The sequence below is a fragment of the Carassius gibelio genome, chromosome B2 (genome assembly GCF_023724105.1).
Source record: "Carassius gibelio isolate Cgi1373 ecotype wild population from Czech Republic chromosome B2, carGib1.2-hapl.c, whole genome shotgun sequence".
In the NCBI taxonomy this organism is placed as follows: Eukaryota; Metazoa; Chordata; class Actinopteri; order Cypriniformes; family Cyprinidae; genus Carassius; species Carassius gibelio.
Window position 1 is genome coordinate 28,583,122 of NC_068397.1, and position 19,273 is coordinate 28,602,394.

General features: G+C 35.5%; 2 protein-coding genes across 6 annotated transcripts in view; one reads left to right on the plus strand and one right to left on the minus strand.

Moving 5' to 3' along the window:
• The window catches only part of LOC127951583 (pituitary adenylate cyclase-activating polypeptide type I receptor-like), a 42,319-nt gene extending 39,576 nt beyond the window's left edge, over positions 1-2,743 (plus strand). For 2 of the 5 annotated variants that reach the window (XM_052549558.1, XM_052549560.1), the window contains one exon: positions 192-2,743. In XM_052549558.1, the coding sequence (XP_052405518.1) occupies positions 192-416 (225 nt within the window). In that variant the 3' untranslated portion in view covers positions 417-2,743. The remainder of the gene's footprint in view (positions 1-191) is intronic. The other 3 variants (XM_052549559.1, XM_052549562.1, XM_052549563.1) reach the window with 3 other exon arrangements.
• Positions 2,744-4,971: 2,228 nt separating this feature from the next.
• On the minus strand, positions 4,972-18,503 carry ghrhra (growth hormone releasing hormone receptor a). Its single transcript, XM_052549564.1, has 13 exons — positions 18,271-18,503; positions 17,522-17,630; positions 13,972-14,079; positions 11,605-11,705; positions 11,059-11,156; positions 10,371-10,503; positions 9,398-9,551; positions 9,102-9,162; positions 8,416-8,485; positions 8,179-8,270; positions 7,261-7,390; positions 7,130-7,171; positions 4,972-5,997 (listed from the first exon to the last, which is right to left on the minus strand). The coding sequence occupies exons 1-13, from the start codon at positions 18,337-18,339 to the stop codon at positions 5,848-5,850; spliced, it is 1,317 nt and encodes a 438-aa protein (XP_052405524.1). The 5' UTR covers positions 18,340-18,503; the 3' UTR covers positions 4,972-5,847.
• Between the last annotated feature and the right edge of the window lie 770 nt (positions 18,504-19,273).

Here is a 19,273-nt window from a genome sequence, read left to right on the forward strand (position 1 = left end):
GTAGCCCGGTTGACAATGAAATCTCATTGGTCCAAACAATAAATATATGTTATGATTGGCTTTTATATTGTGCAGTCCACAATCGTGTCACGTCTGGCTTGGACATGGTACAAAGCATGTTAGAGAGCGTGGACTTGTGGAGAACGCGTGCACCTTTACAGCTGAGTACATTAAAAAATGACCTTTTCAAGTTTCTCCCTAAAGGTGCAGTCGGAGATAAAGAGGAAATGGAGGAGTTGGACGGTGAACAGGTACTTTGCTGTGGACCTGAAGCAGCAGCGTCACCCTTCGCTAGCGAGCAGTGGGGTGAACGGGGGGACGCAGCTGTCCATCCTCAGCAAGAGCAGCTCACAGATACGCATGTCCAGCCCTCTGGCCGAGACGGTCAACCTCAACCTGCCCACCTGAGCGCCTGATTGGCCAGGCTGTCCATAAGCCCCGCCCTCCAACTCACCCTCTTCACCTGCAGTAGGGCCGACCAATCACAATTAGTTAAGAACTAGTAATAATTCATTAAATCGCTGGATAGTATTTAAAGATTCCAAACAAGATCCGGAAAGTGTCACCCAACAATTCGTCCAGGGAAATATTTAAAGTGCCAAAACTATTTAAAGCTTAAAAGTTGTAATTCAGGTTAGGAAGTTCTTTGACCATGACGCAACTTTTTGAAGGCTTTCTAATTAATCTAATAAGTACATAACAATACAAGCATAAAAGAATGTTATTTTTAATCAATAATCATAATGCAGAACAGGGGCTGTATGATTCACACCGCAATGCCAAAATACGATTGCGGCGGAAATTAGGGGGAATTTTCATATCGCGTTTTGAGCCATAGAGAATGTGAACCATTTGTGGTTAGAATGTAGTCAGAGAAACATCAGTCCATCCAACAGCACATTGCTTTCTAGTTTAACTGTAAATCAGATATCAGAGAGAGAGAGAAGACGGGTTACATTTCAGTGTTATGATCAAATATAATAATATAAAGTGCCAAAACATGAATATTTCAGTATTGGTTTATCTGCAAGCTACGGTGTTTATCAGAAGTACACTATAAAAGAAATGTACAGACTTGGTGTTGCTCGTTCAGATGCTGTGTATTTATTAATTAAATGTTCTCCACCGAGAGATTGTAAAACATATTTTTTTACAATCAGCCGTAAGTACAGAGTATGTCAACAATTTAAAGACTTATGAATGACTCATGAATTTAGATTATATGTAAATGTTGTTATGGTTTTGTGATTTAGCTTTGGGCCAGTGTTATTTTATTGTTATGTGAATGGTTTGTAACTTCACAGAGCCAATATCAGCAAATCAAGGATTGTCAAAAAATAGTTCTGCAAACAATTCCCTGCTCTGAAGTGCCTGATGGTCACAAAAATAGCTTTGATGAATCTACTCTAAACAACTAGTGTCATGCAGTGTTGATTTAATTATTAGTCATAGTGTAAGATTAACAAATTCAGTGTTCAGGTTTGCTTTTAAAATCTTTCATTTCTTCATAGTAGGAATATATTAATTTTTACGCCGTATTAGAGTGCATACAGTATAGACATTTCTAGAGCTTTGAGATGCGTAGATCAATGTCATTACGTTTCTATCAGGTGCATTATAAATGCTTTTAGGGCTGACATTTGAACTGTGAGAGAAATGAGACATTTGAGTGAGATGTGAAAGTGTTAAAAGATATTTCAACCAAAAATGCTGATTCTGTCATAATGTACTCGCCTTCATGTCATTCCAAACCTGATTTTTTTTTTTTATGATTGTACTCATAATTTTAGTACCATAAAATATCATATGAATGACTTTTATGTTGTTGTTCTTCACATTAAGAGCTTGACAGCTGGTGATCAATATATGTTGCATGGTAACAAGTAAAGTATGCTAGTTTTGAAATGACATGAAGATGAGTAAATGATGATAGGGTTTGATTCATTTTTGAGAGAATCCTTTTAATACTTGAGAGACAGGCAAACCCCCAACCCTTTACAAGTACAATATCTGATGTCAATCTATGAATCCAACCAAATTGACTGCATCACCACTGACTGACAATCGTAATTAGTTCTCATCACTCACATTTTACATCAGTGTGCAAAGTGGCAAGAGTCTCTGCTAAAAGTGTTGTTTATATCCAGTACAGTATTATTCTCTGCCATGAGTGTAAATTCTCTATATGTTAAAGATGCACATGTGCCAGTAAATGATGGATGTACCAGCACTCTCTCTTTATTTTGAAATGCAACATGCTTTTGTTGCAGCTCATAGTTGTCGGTGAATCACATGGCAGAGTCGAGGTGATTATTGAAATGTACAGTAAAGTGATGGTTGTGTAAATCGCACAGATCTTTTAAAAAAATGTGGGGAAGATGTATACGTTTTTCCTTTGGTTGTTGTTTTGAAGTTGAAGTGTGTAATATGTGTGCTACTATCGTCATCAGCAAATGAACATGCAAAAATAATGACAGAAGGTTTCGAATGCTCCTCATCTTTCATTGGCCAGATTAAACATAGCCCCGCCCCCTCACGCAATTAGTTGAGAAAGAGTGTGCTTTTCTTTAAAAAAATATTTCTGATGTAAAATACTGGTTCTGTGTTTAATATGCAGAGATGAGTTTAAAATAGTGCTGTCAAAAAATAAATCGCATCCGAAATAAAAGTTTTTGTTTGCGTAATATATGTGTGTGTGCTGTGTATATTTCTTTTGTGTATATATATATATATATATATAAAACACACATTCATGCATGTATATATTTCAGAAAAATATGTTATGTTTATATATTACATATATTTATTTTAATGTAAATTATGTGAATAGAAATATAAACATAAAGACATTTTCAAAATATATACTCTATGTGTGAATTTATTATATATATATATATATATATATATATATATATATATATATATATATATATACATACATAATAATTATACATAGAACACACACATTATACAAATGAAAACTTATTTTGGATGCAATTAATTGTGATTGATCTTTGGACAGCACTACTATAAAAAAATTTGTAGCTGGATTTTTCTAAAAAAATATACTTATAAACACTGTGGCTCTTTTATGGTAAAAGCTTTTTTTTTTTTTTGCTTTGAGCATCGTGAACTGCAACATTAGCTCAAACAATTGCGTGAGGTTGGAGTGTTTTTTTGTTTTTGTTTGTTTGTTTAGTTTTTTTGGCCAATGGCAAACTAGGAGAGTCATTATTTTTGCAAATCTGCTCGGTGGGGGGGAATTTAACACTAAAATTCTCACCATTGATGATAAAAAAATAACTTTTTCTCTTTTTTTCTTATCGTCTTTATTTTTCAACCTGTAAATATTTATGATCTTGAACAAGCTCTCAGTGATAGTGAACTTGTCTGTAGAAATAAATTGTGAAATCCTAACAGAGAGCTCCAGATGTTGCTTGGATCACGTGACCTTACAGCTTCATATGTGTTTGGGTATATGAGGGGCCGAGCTCCCTCTGTGGCTCTTTCTAGATATATCTGCATGAAAAAAAAGACAAAAAGGAGACAGTTTTTGCTGCTTTCTATGTTCTTGACACCAGCCGTCATTCTGAGTGTGAGCTCAGAAGGTAACGACCATGTCTCAAAGCTGTTACAGACGTGTTTTCTTGTGCTTGTAACACATCTGCCTGCCAGTAGGTAATGCTTTTTATTTGATTGTGTAGGCTATTTGAGCACTGTACAGTATATTTGAGGAATGAGGAGATAAGTGGGAGATTTGATGTGTCTCTCGTGTAGGTCTGACATGTTTCATTGTGTCTTTGAGATGTCTTCATCTTGTGGACTAACTCATTTCAATCTGAATATAACACTCAGACAACACTTGTATCGTACATTCAGCTGCTCTGTAAAGCTGCCTGCTGTTTCTTCTGCTTTGATGTATAGAAATGATGTCCATCTTTGACCTGTGAACATTTTTGTACGTGTCTGAATTCCATTCTTGACAAACAAAACAAGTTTCTGTTTTATGTAGTTCTTTTGTGTGTGTGTGTCGTCTTTGAGTGACAGAGGTTTAATATTATATATTAAAAGTAGATGTAATTTGATCTAATAAATATTTAATAACAAACAACTGTGTCAAGAGAGACATAAAAATGAACTGTCGGCATCTCTAAAAGAGGTGCAAAGTTAATAGAATTTAATTATTACAACAGATATACAGTACAATGCAGTTTTTAAAACTGTAAAAGTTCTTCTTAGTGTAACATTACAACATAACTTGTACAACAGTTGAAAAGTCAGAGCTATCCTGGATTTTATTCGACATAAATTTTACAGTCTGATTGCTCCAGTTATTTCACGAGTTCACCCTTACATCTAATCTGAAGGCAAATAGTAGGCATATTTTGGCGTGCTGTCCTGGGGGAGGGGTCCGGGCCCGGAGCATAGCCCGAACCCAAATAACTCCCCCTATCCCTAATTTGGGATAAATAGATTAGAAGTGAGGAGTTGGGGTGGAGGAGGGTTGCCAAAAAACTGTCGTGGGACAGGAGGTAGGAAGACTGGATATATATATATATGCTTGCGTGTTATTTAAGATGATTAGCTAAACGAGATGCACCTGTGCTAAATTGGATGATTATCTGATCGTGCTTCTCCCGAACTTTGTTAATAAAACCACATTTGTATTCATATTGCATACATACTCTATTATTCAAAAGTTTTAATTCAGTAAGATTTGCATTATTTATTTAATTATTTTTTGAAAGAAATGAATACCTTTGTTCAGCAAGGATGCCTTAAACTGATCAAATGAGACATTTGTAATGTTACAAAATATTTCTATTTCAAACAAATTCTTTTGTTTTGCACTTTCTATTCATCGATTCCTGAAACGTTTTCAACTGATAATAATTAATGTTTTTTGAGCAGCAAATCAGCATATATGAATGATCTGAATGAAAACTGAAGTAATAATGCTGAAAATTAATCTTTGCATCACAGGAATTTATTTACATTTTAAAATATATCCACATAAAAATGCTTATTTTAAACTGTAATAATATTTATGGTTTACACTGCACTTTATATTTAATAAATGCAACCTTGGTTAGAATATGAAGCTTCCTTTAAAAACATGAAAAAAATCTTACTATCCCTTAGTGACCCCATACAGTGTACATACTGTTCCATGAAACTCAATCTAATGAAGGAGCTCATATCCCATAGTACCACTTAAATACATCGACATGCTGCTGAGAAGCAATATTAATCAGTTTCTATCAATGTTCAAAGTTGTTCAAAAATGAAAGAGTTAAAAGCAGCTATAAAAAGCAAAGGCATAAGAAAATTCAAAGCTGTATCCTGTATATTTATGATGCATCCTCAGCACCATCAGCAATAACAAATGAATCACTTTCAAATTAAAAGTCTCCAAACTGATGAACATCAATCATGTTACTTTGCAGTTTACGGCAAATAACTCAGCACTTGGATGGAATGAGGATGTAAAAAAAGGTTTTAATATTTCATATCTTTTGCATACCACAAATCTAATATACAGCCAGAATGTTAACGAAGCATTTACTACTGCATGGGCCCTAATCAAATCTGTACTTTAATCAAACCTCCACTCGCTTACGCTGGCTGTGTCACAATCTGCTTGTAGTTCTGCAACCTGCAAATCTGCACATGCTAACTGAAGTCAAATGACATCAGCCACATGCATAACTCTGAGGTAATTGTGACATGACCTTGATGATGCCGCTCAATGGCCCTTTTCCTTTTTTCTGACTGTCTTCCACACTCCAGAGCCGGACGTGAAGTTCCTGAAATCTCCTGCAAGTCTTCTGCATTATCCAGGTGTGTTTACACAGACGTGCCGTTGCTGACAGCAGTCTGTGAATGACTGGAGTCATGCATCATGATCTGAGTAACGGTGACCTGACGCTTTTTACTGGGGCTCAGATGAGTCTGGGTCTGCCACGTCCATAACCTGCGCTTCAACTCCGCCTGTACCTGAAAAAGAAATAGTGACAATACATTCATAACAAATGGTTATACTGACTACAATACTCTCAGAAAAACACGCACAGTATCCCTAAGGTAGAAAAGTCAAAAGATGCAACTTTTTAAAAGAGCCACAGTGAAAGTTTTGCTCATTCTTATGCCTGATTACACAACCTTTTCCCCAGATTTCCCCAATTAAAGGAGTCAGAGATAACCAGTTTCACAAGAAATAGTGGAGTGTAGGCTATGATTGACACAGACTGTGCTTTTTTTAGCTTCAGACTATATTCATCTAGTCAGAAGACATCAAACATATTTTTGAGCTGATTTTAGAACGCACAAGGGCTTTACACACTTGAAATAATTAATACTAAACATAATTTTCTTGGTAAAAACCCTGCCTTATCCGATGTCCTTGATACGTTTCTGGATGTTCGTGTTACTTACATTGCTGTCTATGTGAAGGTCAGAGAGCTCTCAGAATGCATCAAAAATATCTTAATTTGTGTTTTGAAGATGAGGTCTCACGGGTTTGGAACGACATTAGGGTGAGTTATGGGCTGGAGTAACCCTTTAAAAAAAACTAATCCTGGATATTTATAAAGTGACATTTGATTCCACACATTCCTAAACCCCGGGATAACGTTCTTGTTTGTGTATTTGTGGTGTCAGTGCCAAAGATTGGACGAACGCAGCACGTGAACTGTTTAGCTAACATCTCTAGCATTGTTCATTATTCATGTTTTTTACCATCACCTGACATTTTTCTGCTCAAATGCTACAAATACTATTTATTGCGTTTCCGTAGCTAACTATTTAAAACTCTATGTATGTATTATACTAATCTATGGTGAATATGAGGTAGGCTACGTGATTGGCTTTCTGTTGCTAAGCATATAATTTATAACATCATCTAGCTAACAACAATGCATTTTTTCGTTTTGATGATGCCTAGTTAGTTACTTCTAAAAAGTGCTTTATTTGACCCATAGTATGCAACCACAAATAGTTAAACACTTGCCCTTGCATCCATCCAGTATCATGGCGTTTGTAGTTTTGTAATTTTCTTTAGGAAAAACTGTTCAGATGTAGTTGTAACTGTCAATATCATGTTGAATGTTTCCATTGTGAGAATACTTACATCTCCATTGAGAAAACAGTATAGGAGTGCCACCACAAAGCCCTGGAGAAGAAAAAAAGACATTTCCTCATTACAGAATCTGTAAACTGTAAACAGATCATTTCTACATAAAGAAATGAAATCATTTGTACCTGGAAAGAGCCCAGACCGAGTTCAATGTAAAACCGGACTATTTCCCCCGTGTTTTCTGGCAGGAAGGCAAACAGAGTGTAGTGCATCCCAAACAGAGGAATCAGAAACAGGGTGGATTTGGCCAGTCTCCTGTGTGATTATCAAAAACTGATCATGAACCAGAATTCATGCCTTCACACAAACAATTCAGAGCACGGCTAGATCTGTATCATCCTAGTCCTATTTCATGTATTTCAGATGAGTATGTAATTTGTAACATGCATAAAAAAAAAGATTATTTCATTTTAATGCAAAAATCCCTCAAATATCAAGGTCAAGCCCGGAGGCAATATAAAGTTAAATGGCACAGAATCAAATTTGCGAGACAGATCTGTGCTTTCAGAAACGAATAAGCCTCTGGATAATGGGCTTAATGCAATTTCTCTTCGTCTTTGCATATACCTCACATTATTAGGAGATACAGGTATTAAGACACAACAGAACCTAAAATAGAAATGCACCTTAGCGTGAACTGTCAAAATAAATATTATGCATGCATGAAGTGCGACCTGGCAGTGCGTATAGCTGTATCCTAATGAACAGACATTGCAGAGAAATGAAGATATACTGTATGCATTTCACTAACATTAACACATGCGATCTGTCTGATTCTACACTAACCAGGTTTCATCTGGAACTATCATAACTTACATAAACTGTTCGTCAAAACTGATCTGTGTTATACGTAGGGTTAAGAATAAGCTTTCACTATATATCAAATAACGATTACATTTGCACTACAATTCTTTTATAAAATATGGGTTTTATCTTCGACTGCCATAACTTCAGCACTTTCTGCAGTGACAGTTTTTTGCAGCATTAACAGGGCTGGCAAAGGTTCATTTTCAGCACTTCTTTCACATTAATATTAGACTCACATGAAGTGACCTGTGTCATTGCCTCCAACTCCAGGACTTTTTAATTTCTGAACCAAGATCCGAATCACATTTAGGAAGATGATGATATTAGCCTGACAGATAGACAGACAGATAGAGAGTGTTTACTAACAGAAGAGCAGGGGAAGTCTCATGTAAGTTTTCTGATGAACTTCTGTTGATAAATGTTATTAAACTTTATCATCTCAAAATATGACATGCAATAACATCATAACTCACAATCAGGGATACTGTGATCGGTCCTTTAATGATCCACCAGATGTTCATATTATCTGTGTCATCCCAACATCTGCAAATATGGGACATTATTGATTGTAATAACATTGAATTGCATTTGCAAGACAACTTGAATCATAAAGAAATTTAGTACTTGAAATAAAATAAACTTTAACTAAAATATAGCTTAAATGTATTTTAATTTAGCTACTTTTATGTTCATTCAACTGAAATAAAAAATAAAAAAGAATTATATAAAAAATAAATAACAAAAATGACAAAAACACAACAAATAATTACTAAAACTTAATTGAAAAATGTAATTATAAAAAAAAAATTAAAACAACTAATGAAAAAAAAATCCACATTTCTCATTTTCATTTAGTTCGACTTGATGTACTAAAATAACTAAAACATAAACATTTCTCAAAACTATAAAGACATTAAAAAACGCACAGACCTGAGTCATGACAAAAACTAGGCAAAAATATTAATTATATCAAATATTCATTAAGAAAACTATAATAATATGTAGATGATATAAATAATGCTGATATGTCAAGCCGGACTTAAAAAAAATGTCATGTGATGCAATTACAATACATACAGAAAGAATATGCATTAAGAAAGGAAACAGGGTCAGTTTTGTTCAGTTTCAAGATCATTTTAATGTTGAAGATGTGACATACCCTCTGTTATCATAGAATTGTCTGGTCAACACCCACACGATCAGCACGACTGATGGGACACCTACAAAAAAAAAAAAAAAAGACAATGCATACTCAGTTTCTCTAAATGCACAAAAAAACAACCCTTAGATATGTAATACATTTTTTAGAAGAGATTTTAATAATGTGACACAAATGCTGATATCTGTATGCTGAGTTTCTCTTGTACTCAAATCTTGGCAGACTGCCATTGTTCAGCTTTTAATCTGTCGACACACAGCCTTTCTCTTGAAATCTGTTATTCAGGATGTACCAACCCCATCCTATTAGAATGTACCACCAGAAGTACTTCCTCTGTGAGACGAAGGTGAGAGTGAGGATCGTCTGCAGGTACAAGCCTTCCACCAGCAGCCAGAAGTAATTAGTGAGGATGCAGAACTGGAAGAACGTTACAGCAGTTTTGCACGCCACCTGTGAAAAACAAAACACACACACAGGTACAGATACAGAATAAGAGCACAACCATAACCTGCACCAGAGCAAGTGTTATTTTTGTGTTTTTTATATACATTTAGAATTTTTTTTAATTTCTATATTTTGTGTTTTCAATCCTTTTTGGTTATTGTTTTAGTAATTATTATTATTATTATTATTTTATTTTTTCAATTTTATTAGTTTTTTTAATTTTTTAAATGACTCTTTTAAAAGAATTCCGCCATTTTCGGAGAGTACCACAATGCACGTGCATGCTTTTCCCAGAACACATTCAGTGTTGTTTACATTCAGGAGAAAACGAGCGAATGCAGAACGTAAACTACGCTGATTTGCAGTAGTGTCATGATACTCTCTATAATTTGGGGAGAATAATTGTTAAATAAATTATGTTATTTTTGTTTTCTTTGAACACAAAAAGTATTTCTTATAGCTTCGCAAAATTAAAGTTTAGCCACAGATGTCCTTGATAAGCTTTTATGGAGCTGGGAACGTTGCAGTTGTGTTGTTGTCTATAGAGGGTCAGAAAGCTCTCAGATTTCATAAAAAATATCTTCATTTGTGTTCTGAAGATGAACGAAGGTCTTACAGGTTTGGAACGACATGAGGGTGAGTAATTTATGACAGAATTTTAATTTTTGGGTGAACTAACCCTTTTGGTAGGTTTCTTTTCTGGATATTAATTAGTTTCGTCCTTCACACTGTAAAGACGCTTACATATGCAATTATTTAGCAGATGCTTTTATCCAAAGCAACTTAAAATTTTAGAAAATTCTGTATACAGCCGCTCTCACTCACCGTGGACATTAAACAATGATTCTGAGTTTCATCTGAGAACAGAACGGCATCTTTGATGAAGACTGCGCTCGCCCGCAAGATGAAGGAAACAAAAAGGTTGATGTGTATGTAGTTTCTGGTGCAGTGGAACTTCCTGTAATAACAGAGCATCATGGGTTTTTATAAACATACCATATTTTTATACTGTAGATTGCCTACTGAATATGCAGATATTTTCATTCACCCTTTCTGATTCTCTTTGATGTGCATTTTGTGTATCATAATTGCATGTTAAAATCATTATCACACAGCTGTGCATTTTGGAAAAGAAAATTCAGCTTATTTGCAAAAAAGAAAAAAAAAGAAAAAGAATATTACTGTATATAGTGTGATGATGCTGAATTAAAAATGTTAATCTTCCCATCAAACAGGGAATTTCTCCCCCACAAAATAAAAATTCAGATTTTTCAAATTATAAATATGTATCAGCTTTAATGCCCTTAATAAAATATCAAAAGAGACCAAATGTCAAAATGACAAAATAACAAAAAGAAGTATTAAAAAATATATATAATTTACCTTACAATCTGCAGAGGATCAGAAAAACTATGTTCAAATACATTTTGACATTTAATAACGCAAACATTTGACATTAACATTTGACATCAGGTTTAGGCCAGTTTAATGTATAAGTGTGACAGAGCTTTACCTGAAGCATGTGAATATGATAACGGCGGTGATGAGTGATATCAGTGATGTTGCATATCCAGCAGTGTACAGCTGTTTCAAGGTTGACAAGTAAGTTGACTGAAGAAAAAAAAAGTCTGAGTGAAAAGTAGTTAACATCCCTAACAAACAGTATTTCAAGCTTAACCGTTTCAATACATTTATATTTCTTTATATGTCAATATCTAATATCTTTGGATTAAAACTGACTTTAGTAAAACTCTTCCAGTTCTTAAAAGCCAAAAAATACTTACAAATATATTATTTGATTCTTCAGGTCAGTGACCTGCTTAGATTTTTAATCCTGAACAGTGTTTCTTGATTTAATCAGAAAGCAGAACAGTTTAAAACCAAAGCATGACGCAGAAACAAAACAGTGACCACTAGTGGACATCACGGGAGGCTCAAGTACACGCTACACTACATACACTGGAAGCCATTCATCAAACTGAGCCTTTCTGCACAAGTAAGATTTATTGAAATATGGGCATTACTGTCAAATATGTATGTATTATGGGAAATTATTTACCACAGTCCCAGATTCTGAGTCATCTTCGAATGTACATGCTTCCTCGTACGACGGATATGGGTCACTCCAGCCGTTAGACGAGCAGTTTCTGTATATAAAACCTGCAGAATAAACAGCGAAGCATATGGTTTTAAGATGACTAAACTTCAACATTTGTCCCTGAAGAGTTTTCACAAATTTCACCAAACCCTACTGCATTTAAAAATCAGTAAAAGGGCTTTTGTCCTGATCACATAATGAGCAGTCATTAAAATCTCTCATACGCTTGAGTGCCAAATATGTCTCAAGTTTGTCAGTTGTTGCAGACTCCTGCTGATCAGTCCTAATTTCAGAGAGAAGTAAGCACAATTCCCACTTCATAACATGTCCAAAAATACCCACAGTAGCCTGGAGAATGCTTAAGGGAGAACATGAGCACTAGAGCTGGGACAAAACCTGCTTCTGGATGCATTTCCTGTGGCAGAACAGAACAGGTGTCCTACTTCAGCCTTCATAAGTGCAGAAGTCACCTGCTTTAACCTCAGCAGCAGTGTGAGAGAGTCTGACCAACAGCTACAACTCACAAGACTTAATGACTTGCAATAAATAAAGCTTACATGGGTCATATGGGTCACTCTCATATGGGTCATATGGGTGTATATATATATATATATACAAGATACATATGTATGCATTTTGGAATGATCTTATAAACATTATAGATTTTATATAGATTTTCATAGTGAATTAAATATCAATTCATAAATCAATCAAGCTTTTCACAATGTGTTCATTTTGATTTGGACAATTGTTATATATTATATATGTGTGCATCCCTCATAACTTTGCATCAAAATTAAATATGTCATTTGGAGGCATGTTCTGGCGGGAAAGTGACATCAATGCATACTCTACTGGAGCAGTAAGCGTCTGCTGACATCTGAGCATTGTGACCTGTAAGCACTTTCAAAGGATTTAAATTGAGGATTTAACATTTTAAACCAGTGAGTTTAGATTAATCCAACATTTTATGTTACTGTCTGGTGTTTAGTTTTTAGAGGCAGTCACAGATGTTTCAATTTCTTTTTGTAAGACAATTTTGATGAAACTGTATGGATTATAAAAACAGTTTCCCTTTTTGTTTCCGGGGAGACAATCATATTTCAAAAAAACGCAAAACACAAAGATGTTTTTAACGTAACAGAGTGTGCCATTAAAGGAATGAGAAGCAGCAAAGAAACAAGTTGAAAGTCAGTCTAAGGTACTGCGTAGATATTTTAACATTAACTACAATCTTAACTTGATTTCTAAATTGATTTTCAAATCCGAAGATTGGTCTCATTTCCTTCACGGCTTCTCAGTGCCTCTGCAACACCGCTACTGAATCTATACCGTTTTATTTCATTTTATGCCTTCAACACAGAATGAAAATGTAATAGACCATGCTGGGTTCAAACTCTGGTCATTTCTAATTTTCTGCTTTTTTTTATTTATTTTTTTACAAACATTTGCTTTTTTCTGACATGCAAAAAGAAAAAGTTAACTTTTAATTTATTAAAGCACTAAATCTATGTGCTTTGTATTTCCATATGCAGTTATGGTCACTGACAATTATTCATGTATTCCCAACGGAAATGGATTAAATAAATTTGCACTTCATGAATTTAAATTGGTTGTATGCCATGAAATTAAGCTGGGAAAAAAGCTCAAAATTGTGATGCATTAGCAAATTTAATTAACAAAATTTTGCCTACTGCAAAAATCCATTCTTGAGTGCATACAAATATACAGGTCATCTCAGTGCAAGCTGAATCCCAAAGTCTCTTTCTGTCTGCATATTCAAACATTCAGCAGAGCGTCACAATCACAGCTCTGTGACTGTAAAGACTACTGACCCACACAATATTACAACCCCTAACTGTAAACTAGAAGTGTGACAGCGTTCAGCCACGGTTACTGCGCACCAGCCCTCCAGAAACAACTTATCTGCTGCTGTTTGAGAAAACCTTTCACCAGACATGAGCCTGAAGCTCCGTCACAGCAGCCATGTATTAAAGAATGACAGCAATGATAATGAGGCTGTAAAAAAACTGAGATAGAGAGAGAGAGAGTGGGGAGAGAGAGAGGGTGCAGAATGAATATAAGGATGTATAAGTGCATGATGGATAGATGCATGGATGGATGGATGGATGGATGATGGATATATGGATTGATGCAAGTAATGGTGGTTTTAGTGATGAATGTGTGGATGGATATATGGTTGATCAATGATCAAGGTGGATGTTGGGTTATTGATGGATATAGGGATGATAGACAGACAGACAGACAGAAGGACAGAAAGATGGACGGACGGACGGACAGACAGGCAGACAGATAGATAGGTCTGACCTTGAGTGTTGGAGATGTGCTGGAAGACATCTGAACAGGACACATTTATGAGTTGTCCAGTCTTGGCTGTTCGCCAGCAGCGGATCCCGTCCCAATCTGTCCAACATCCTGAGACAGGAACCACAGATGAGCCGTCATGAAACTGTCAACAATATATGCTCTGCACTGGTTTATGTGGATATTATCTACTGGACAGGGGGTCATTTATAGTTTATCCAAGTGTCTTTTGTCATGCTGTGCAGAAAATCGTTAGCATTCCACTGCTCGTCCATGTAACACATTAATCCCAGCACGTATAGGCTCCAGCACAAAATGCAACTTTTTGACAACTATCAGTGCCCTTATGATGTCACTAAATATTCAAGAGCTAGTCATGCAACTACTTTTGAAATGTCACAAAGCAATATAAGTCAATATGTACATGCATTAATGTAATACAAATTCCAGTCTATTAAAATTATGTGAATCTGGAACAATAAAGACGAGCAAGGAAAGGTTATACTAACAGCGTCTTTAAGACACTCAAGATCTCTGCTGCAGAATGACCTAGATGTCTACTGTTATTTATAGCATCATTAATTTTGTATACTCAGTTTGGGAGTATGACAATACTTCGAGGGAAAAAAAATATAAGGTAAAAAAGAAATTCAGGGCATGACTGAATTGCAAATTTACTCATGAATATGATTTGTGGAGATGCACGTTTTCAGCAGATGTAAAAAAAAATGGTGATGATTTGAATGGTGATGGATAGAATTTAGAATATCTTTTCTGAAATTAAGGCCATTTTTATCTGAGGTTCATTGTAAATCCTCATGTATGTCTATTTCACATTTTAAGACCCTCCAAAAAAAGTTAATTTTTAAAAAGTCAGTAAGGATGCTCTTTCAGGGGGAAGTCGTGGCCTATAGAGCGTCGGACTCCCAATCGGCAGGAATTGTGGGTGGGGGGAGTGCATGTACAGCTCTCTTTCCACCTTCAATACCACGACTTAGGTGCCCTTGAGCAAGGCATCGAACCCCCAACTGCTCCCCGGGTGCCGCAGCATAAATGGCTGCCCACTGCTCCAGGTGTGTGCTCAAAGTGTGTGTGTGTGTGTGTTCACTGCTCTGTGTGTGTGCATTTCGGATGGGTTAAATGCAGAGCAAAAATTCTGAGTATGGGTCACCATACTTGGCTGAATGTCACTTCACTTCTTTAAATCCACAGTGTGATTACATATTCTACCAGCAGGTGCAACTGGGCTCATGCTAAACAGCCAAACCTTAAAGCCTAATATATTTATTTGTTTGTTTGCTTGCTTGCTTTAAAATTGTAAACACAATGATTTATTATTATAATATAATATAATTGTATTATTTTTATTTATTAAACATATTTTTTGTTATACTTCATATTGATTTTTTTTTTTTTTTTTTATAAAAAATTTTGGTCACTGTAATATTCGTTAAAATACATTAAATGAACCCCTAGTGGCTATAATCTTATAAATGTTCTTTTGTGACTCATCTGGCTGAAAAACCCTGTTTGTAAGCTGTATGTTTTAGGAAAGAACTGCATATTACCTTTCAGACCTAGACAGCTTTGTTCCTGTATGTCACTGCTGAGATGAAAACATGTCCTTTCAAAGTCTGCAGGTCACAGTCGGTCAGACAGACAGTCTGTGTTCATGGATCAGTTATCTGCAGTAAATGCTACAGACCGAATACGAGAAATTGCTGTGTGTGACTAGCCCCTTAACATTTATTTGATGATTTTCCTGCTAATGTTGATGTACAAGATGTACATACGTGATTCATTTGATTAACTAATTGGCAAATTATGTAATAAATTTGATTACGTTGTAATTCTTCAAATCACTGTTTTTATTATTTTTTATTATACATCCTGCAGTGAAGCTTTCCTGTTCTCCTGTAGCATGAATTCAAACAGAGAATATATCCTATAAACCAGCATGGAATCCTTAACTTGCATAACAGTCTTGCTAAATTTGAGCTTAAATAGGAAAAGACTTAATAGGAAAGCTCAAATAAAGCATATCTGAACACATACTGCAGGAAACGGCAAGCACACCATTTCACACAACCTCCTTTCCCACTCACACATTGTCAAGTTGTAGGAACACAGACCTCCAGAGGTTCAAGCTGCCACGTAACATTATTATCATCTGTCCCGTTGAACCGTCTGGCTGTACAAATCTCATTCAGCACAATTCTTTTCATGGAACTTAAGCGAGTCTCAGAGAGGAATGCAATCAGAACCCCAATCAAAAGTCATTTCAGATTAATAATAACTCTGCAACTCAGAAAGTATGCTTGATTGCCCTAGAGAGCGTTTGCGGTGATATTTCCCACAGTGCTTAGCTATTCCCAGACTGGCAGTCATTCAACAGTTATACATTATAAAGGAAAATACATAGTAATAATCTAGTAACATGACATGAAAGAATTGCTCTCTCTAAGAGGAACAGTGTAAATTTGCTCACAATTTTCTCACCCTCTTCTGGCTACTGTTTACAATGAAGACGGTTCCAAAATGCTCTAAACAAATATGTGGGTGAGGTTTGACGTGAGAAGACAATGGGGTAAAGACGTTTACACTGGAGGAATTGTTATTATGGATTATGGACTCATATTTTGTCCATAAGAGAAGGTTTAAAGTTAAAATGCCATAATGATGGATTTATTTCTTACAGATATGCAGCTTTCCACATCACAGGACATTAATTGATGGACTCTGTTTGGACTCTCATTCTGACGGCACCCATTCACTGCAGAGGATCCATTGGTGAGGTTATGTTATGCTAATTTTTTTCTAAAATAAATTTTCCCATGAAGAAACAAACTCATCTACATCTTGGATAGCCTGAGGGTTAGTACATTTTAAGCAAATTTTCATTTTGGGGTGATGTATTTCTGTAAAACAGTAAAAAAAATATAATAATAATAATAAAATTGAATTAACCTCATGGCTAGGAAAATGGAGAAGAATCCACTTATAAATCTGTTTCTAACAAAACCATTTGAGAACCACAGCTTTAATGTGGGTAAATGCTGGTCTGCTCAAAAGACCATTTCCTTCCTGTCCTTGACTATATTTAATTAAAGTAACATGGTTAAGATTTCCGCATGGCAAACACACATAATCATCTTTAGTTAAGGCCAAGCTGAGCATGAACACATCCAAATGAACTCCCCAGCTGTCCAGCCACGAGAACCATACAGTATATTTGTACTTGTTTTTCTATTCTGGTGGGGACTTAAACCTGAATACACACAGACTCATGGGGACTCGTGTCATGGTGGGGACCTAAATTGAGGTCCCCACGGGTAAACAAGCTGATAAATTACACAGAATGAAGTTTCTTGAAAATCTAAAAATGCAGAAAGTTTCCTGTGAGGGTTAGGTTTAGGAGTAGGGTTGGTGTAGGGCGATAGAAAATACGGTCTGTACAGTATAAAAACCATTACGCCTATGGAGAGTCCCCACAAGGATAGCTGACCAGACATGTGTGTGTGTTTGTGTGTGTGTGTGATAATGCTGTCACAACCTGTTTGTTGGGACTGATTCTTGATCTCTCTCTTCCTAGTCTGGATGCAGATCTCTTGGTCTTGTATAAACTGGGAGATAATATCACACTCCGGATGGATAGCTTGCACCTGATGAGGGAAAAATATGAATCCATATGCACATTAATCAGCATAATCTACAGTCTAGATTAAAAGTTGTGTGCATTAGTGGGTGACACTGGCTCATCATATTTTTAAAGTAATCTACAATTGTTGAGTGATTTCAAACAAGTCAAGTCTCATCTTTATTGCCCAATATGACTTCAAATAAAGCCACACTTGTCTACATTTTTAGGCAGAAAAAAGAAAACCTAAAGGAATGTTCTATTATTATATGAAATCAGTCAGTTCAAATTAAGTGTATTGGGTTGAAATAGAAATCAAACAGTTGTTACAAGTTTCTTTTTTATTAAATGTGTCTCTAGTGGAAAATAAATTCCACGTTCTAAAATTCTACGTTTAACTTCATGAAAAAAAAATCAATCTAATTCCTTTAGAATTTTTAAAAGAAACGTTCTACACGAATCTTTTACCCCAAGTGTCTAAACTGTGTTCTTGCAGATGCGCGCAACTCAGAACCCCACATTTTGCAGAAAACTGAGCTAGACATTAAAAACAACGGTACAAGATCTGTTCGTTCTGACAGAAATCTATTATAATTACTTTTACATAATGGTCACTTGTACAATTTAAATACGTAGATAATGTTTAACATTAAAAGCCTACTTACGGCTCTCCAAACAGTCGCGAATAAACACAGGTGTAGAACAGTCATATTAAAGCCAAGAACACAGAACATCCCTGTAACTCCTCAATCAGAGTGATCTTTCCTTCTTCTTGAATCCACACTCGACAGACTGAAGTCACATTCGCTATATTGCTCTCTCTTCGATGATGCGCGTCATCAGCGCAGGGTCGTGAAGCGCGCGCAGTCGGATTGACTTTAACATGTAACCCAATTTCACAGCTGAACATATGAGCAGCTGCTTGTGAAATGCATCTGGAGAAATGCTGAATGCTCGTTTCAGAGATGTGTGGATTTCTGTAGAGGTAAGTTACTTTTGATTTTATAAACAAAACCTTGATGCACATTATTTAACATAAAGCCTCTTTTTAAGGTTGTTAAAAAGAGGCAGATGTTTCAAGGAAGATGAAATGTCGCCTGGTAAATGTGAATAATTGAACATAGCATTGGTAGAAACACTGAGCCATTTCTAGGGATTTTGTAGGGAAGATGAGGATTGGTTGGCACAGTTTTCATTCCTTGTTGAAGATCTCTGGTGGTGGAGCAGACAGTAAGATTACACAACTGGGTTCAAATGAAAGAAAAGGTTCATAAAAAGTAGAAATGTTACCTGAATTTGTATAATGATAGCAATGATATAATGATATGTTGTGTAATGTTTCCACCCATCCCCAGTAGGAATGCTTGGTACAGGTTAAAGAACAGTTATTAAAGAGAAGCAGCTAATAGAAAACTTCATCCTTTAAATGAATGAATGAATGAATGAACATACTAACAAAGAATGAATGAATAAATTAATATATATAAAAATAAAAAATAAAATAAAAACTTTTAACCCACATTTGTCATATACAGTGTTGTGGGTAACGCGTTACAAAGTAACGCGTTAGAGTACTCTAATTACTTTTTTCCTGAAATTTGTAACTTAACGCGTTAGTTTCGTGCGTAAGTAATCAGTAACTTCGTTATTTTTTTTAAAAAGTAGTCC

Bases quoted from the DNA above. Each gene is read 5' to 3' on its own strand.
- ghrhra (XM_052549564.1), bottom strand. From the start codon at position 18,339: ATGTTCTGTGTTCTTGGCTTTAATATGACTGTTCTACACCTGTGTTTA. The intron at 10,504-11,058 runs GTAAAGCTCTGT...CTGTTATTACAG, and splicing joins ATCATATTCACATGCTTCAG to GAAGTTCCACTGCACCAGAA. The intron at 7,172-7,260 runs GTACAAATGATT...TTTCTTCTCCAG, and splicing joins TCGGTCTGGGCTCTTTCCAG to GGCTTTGTGGTGGCACTCCT.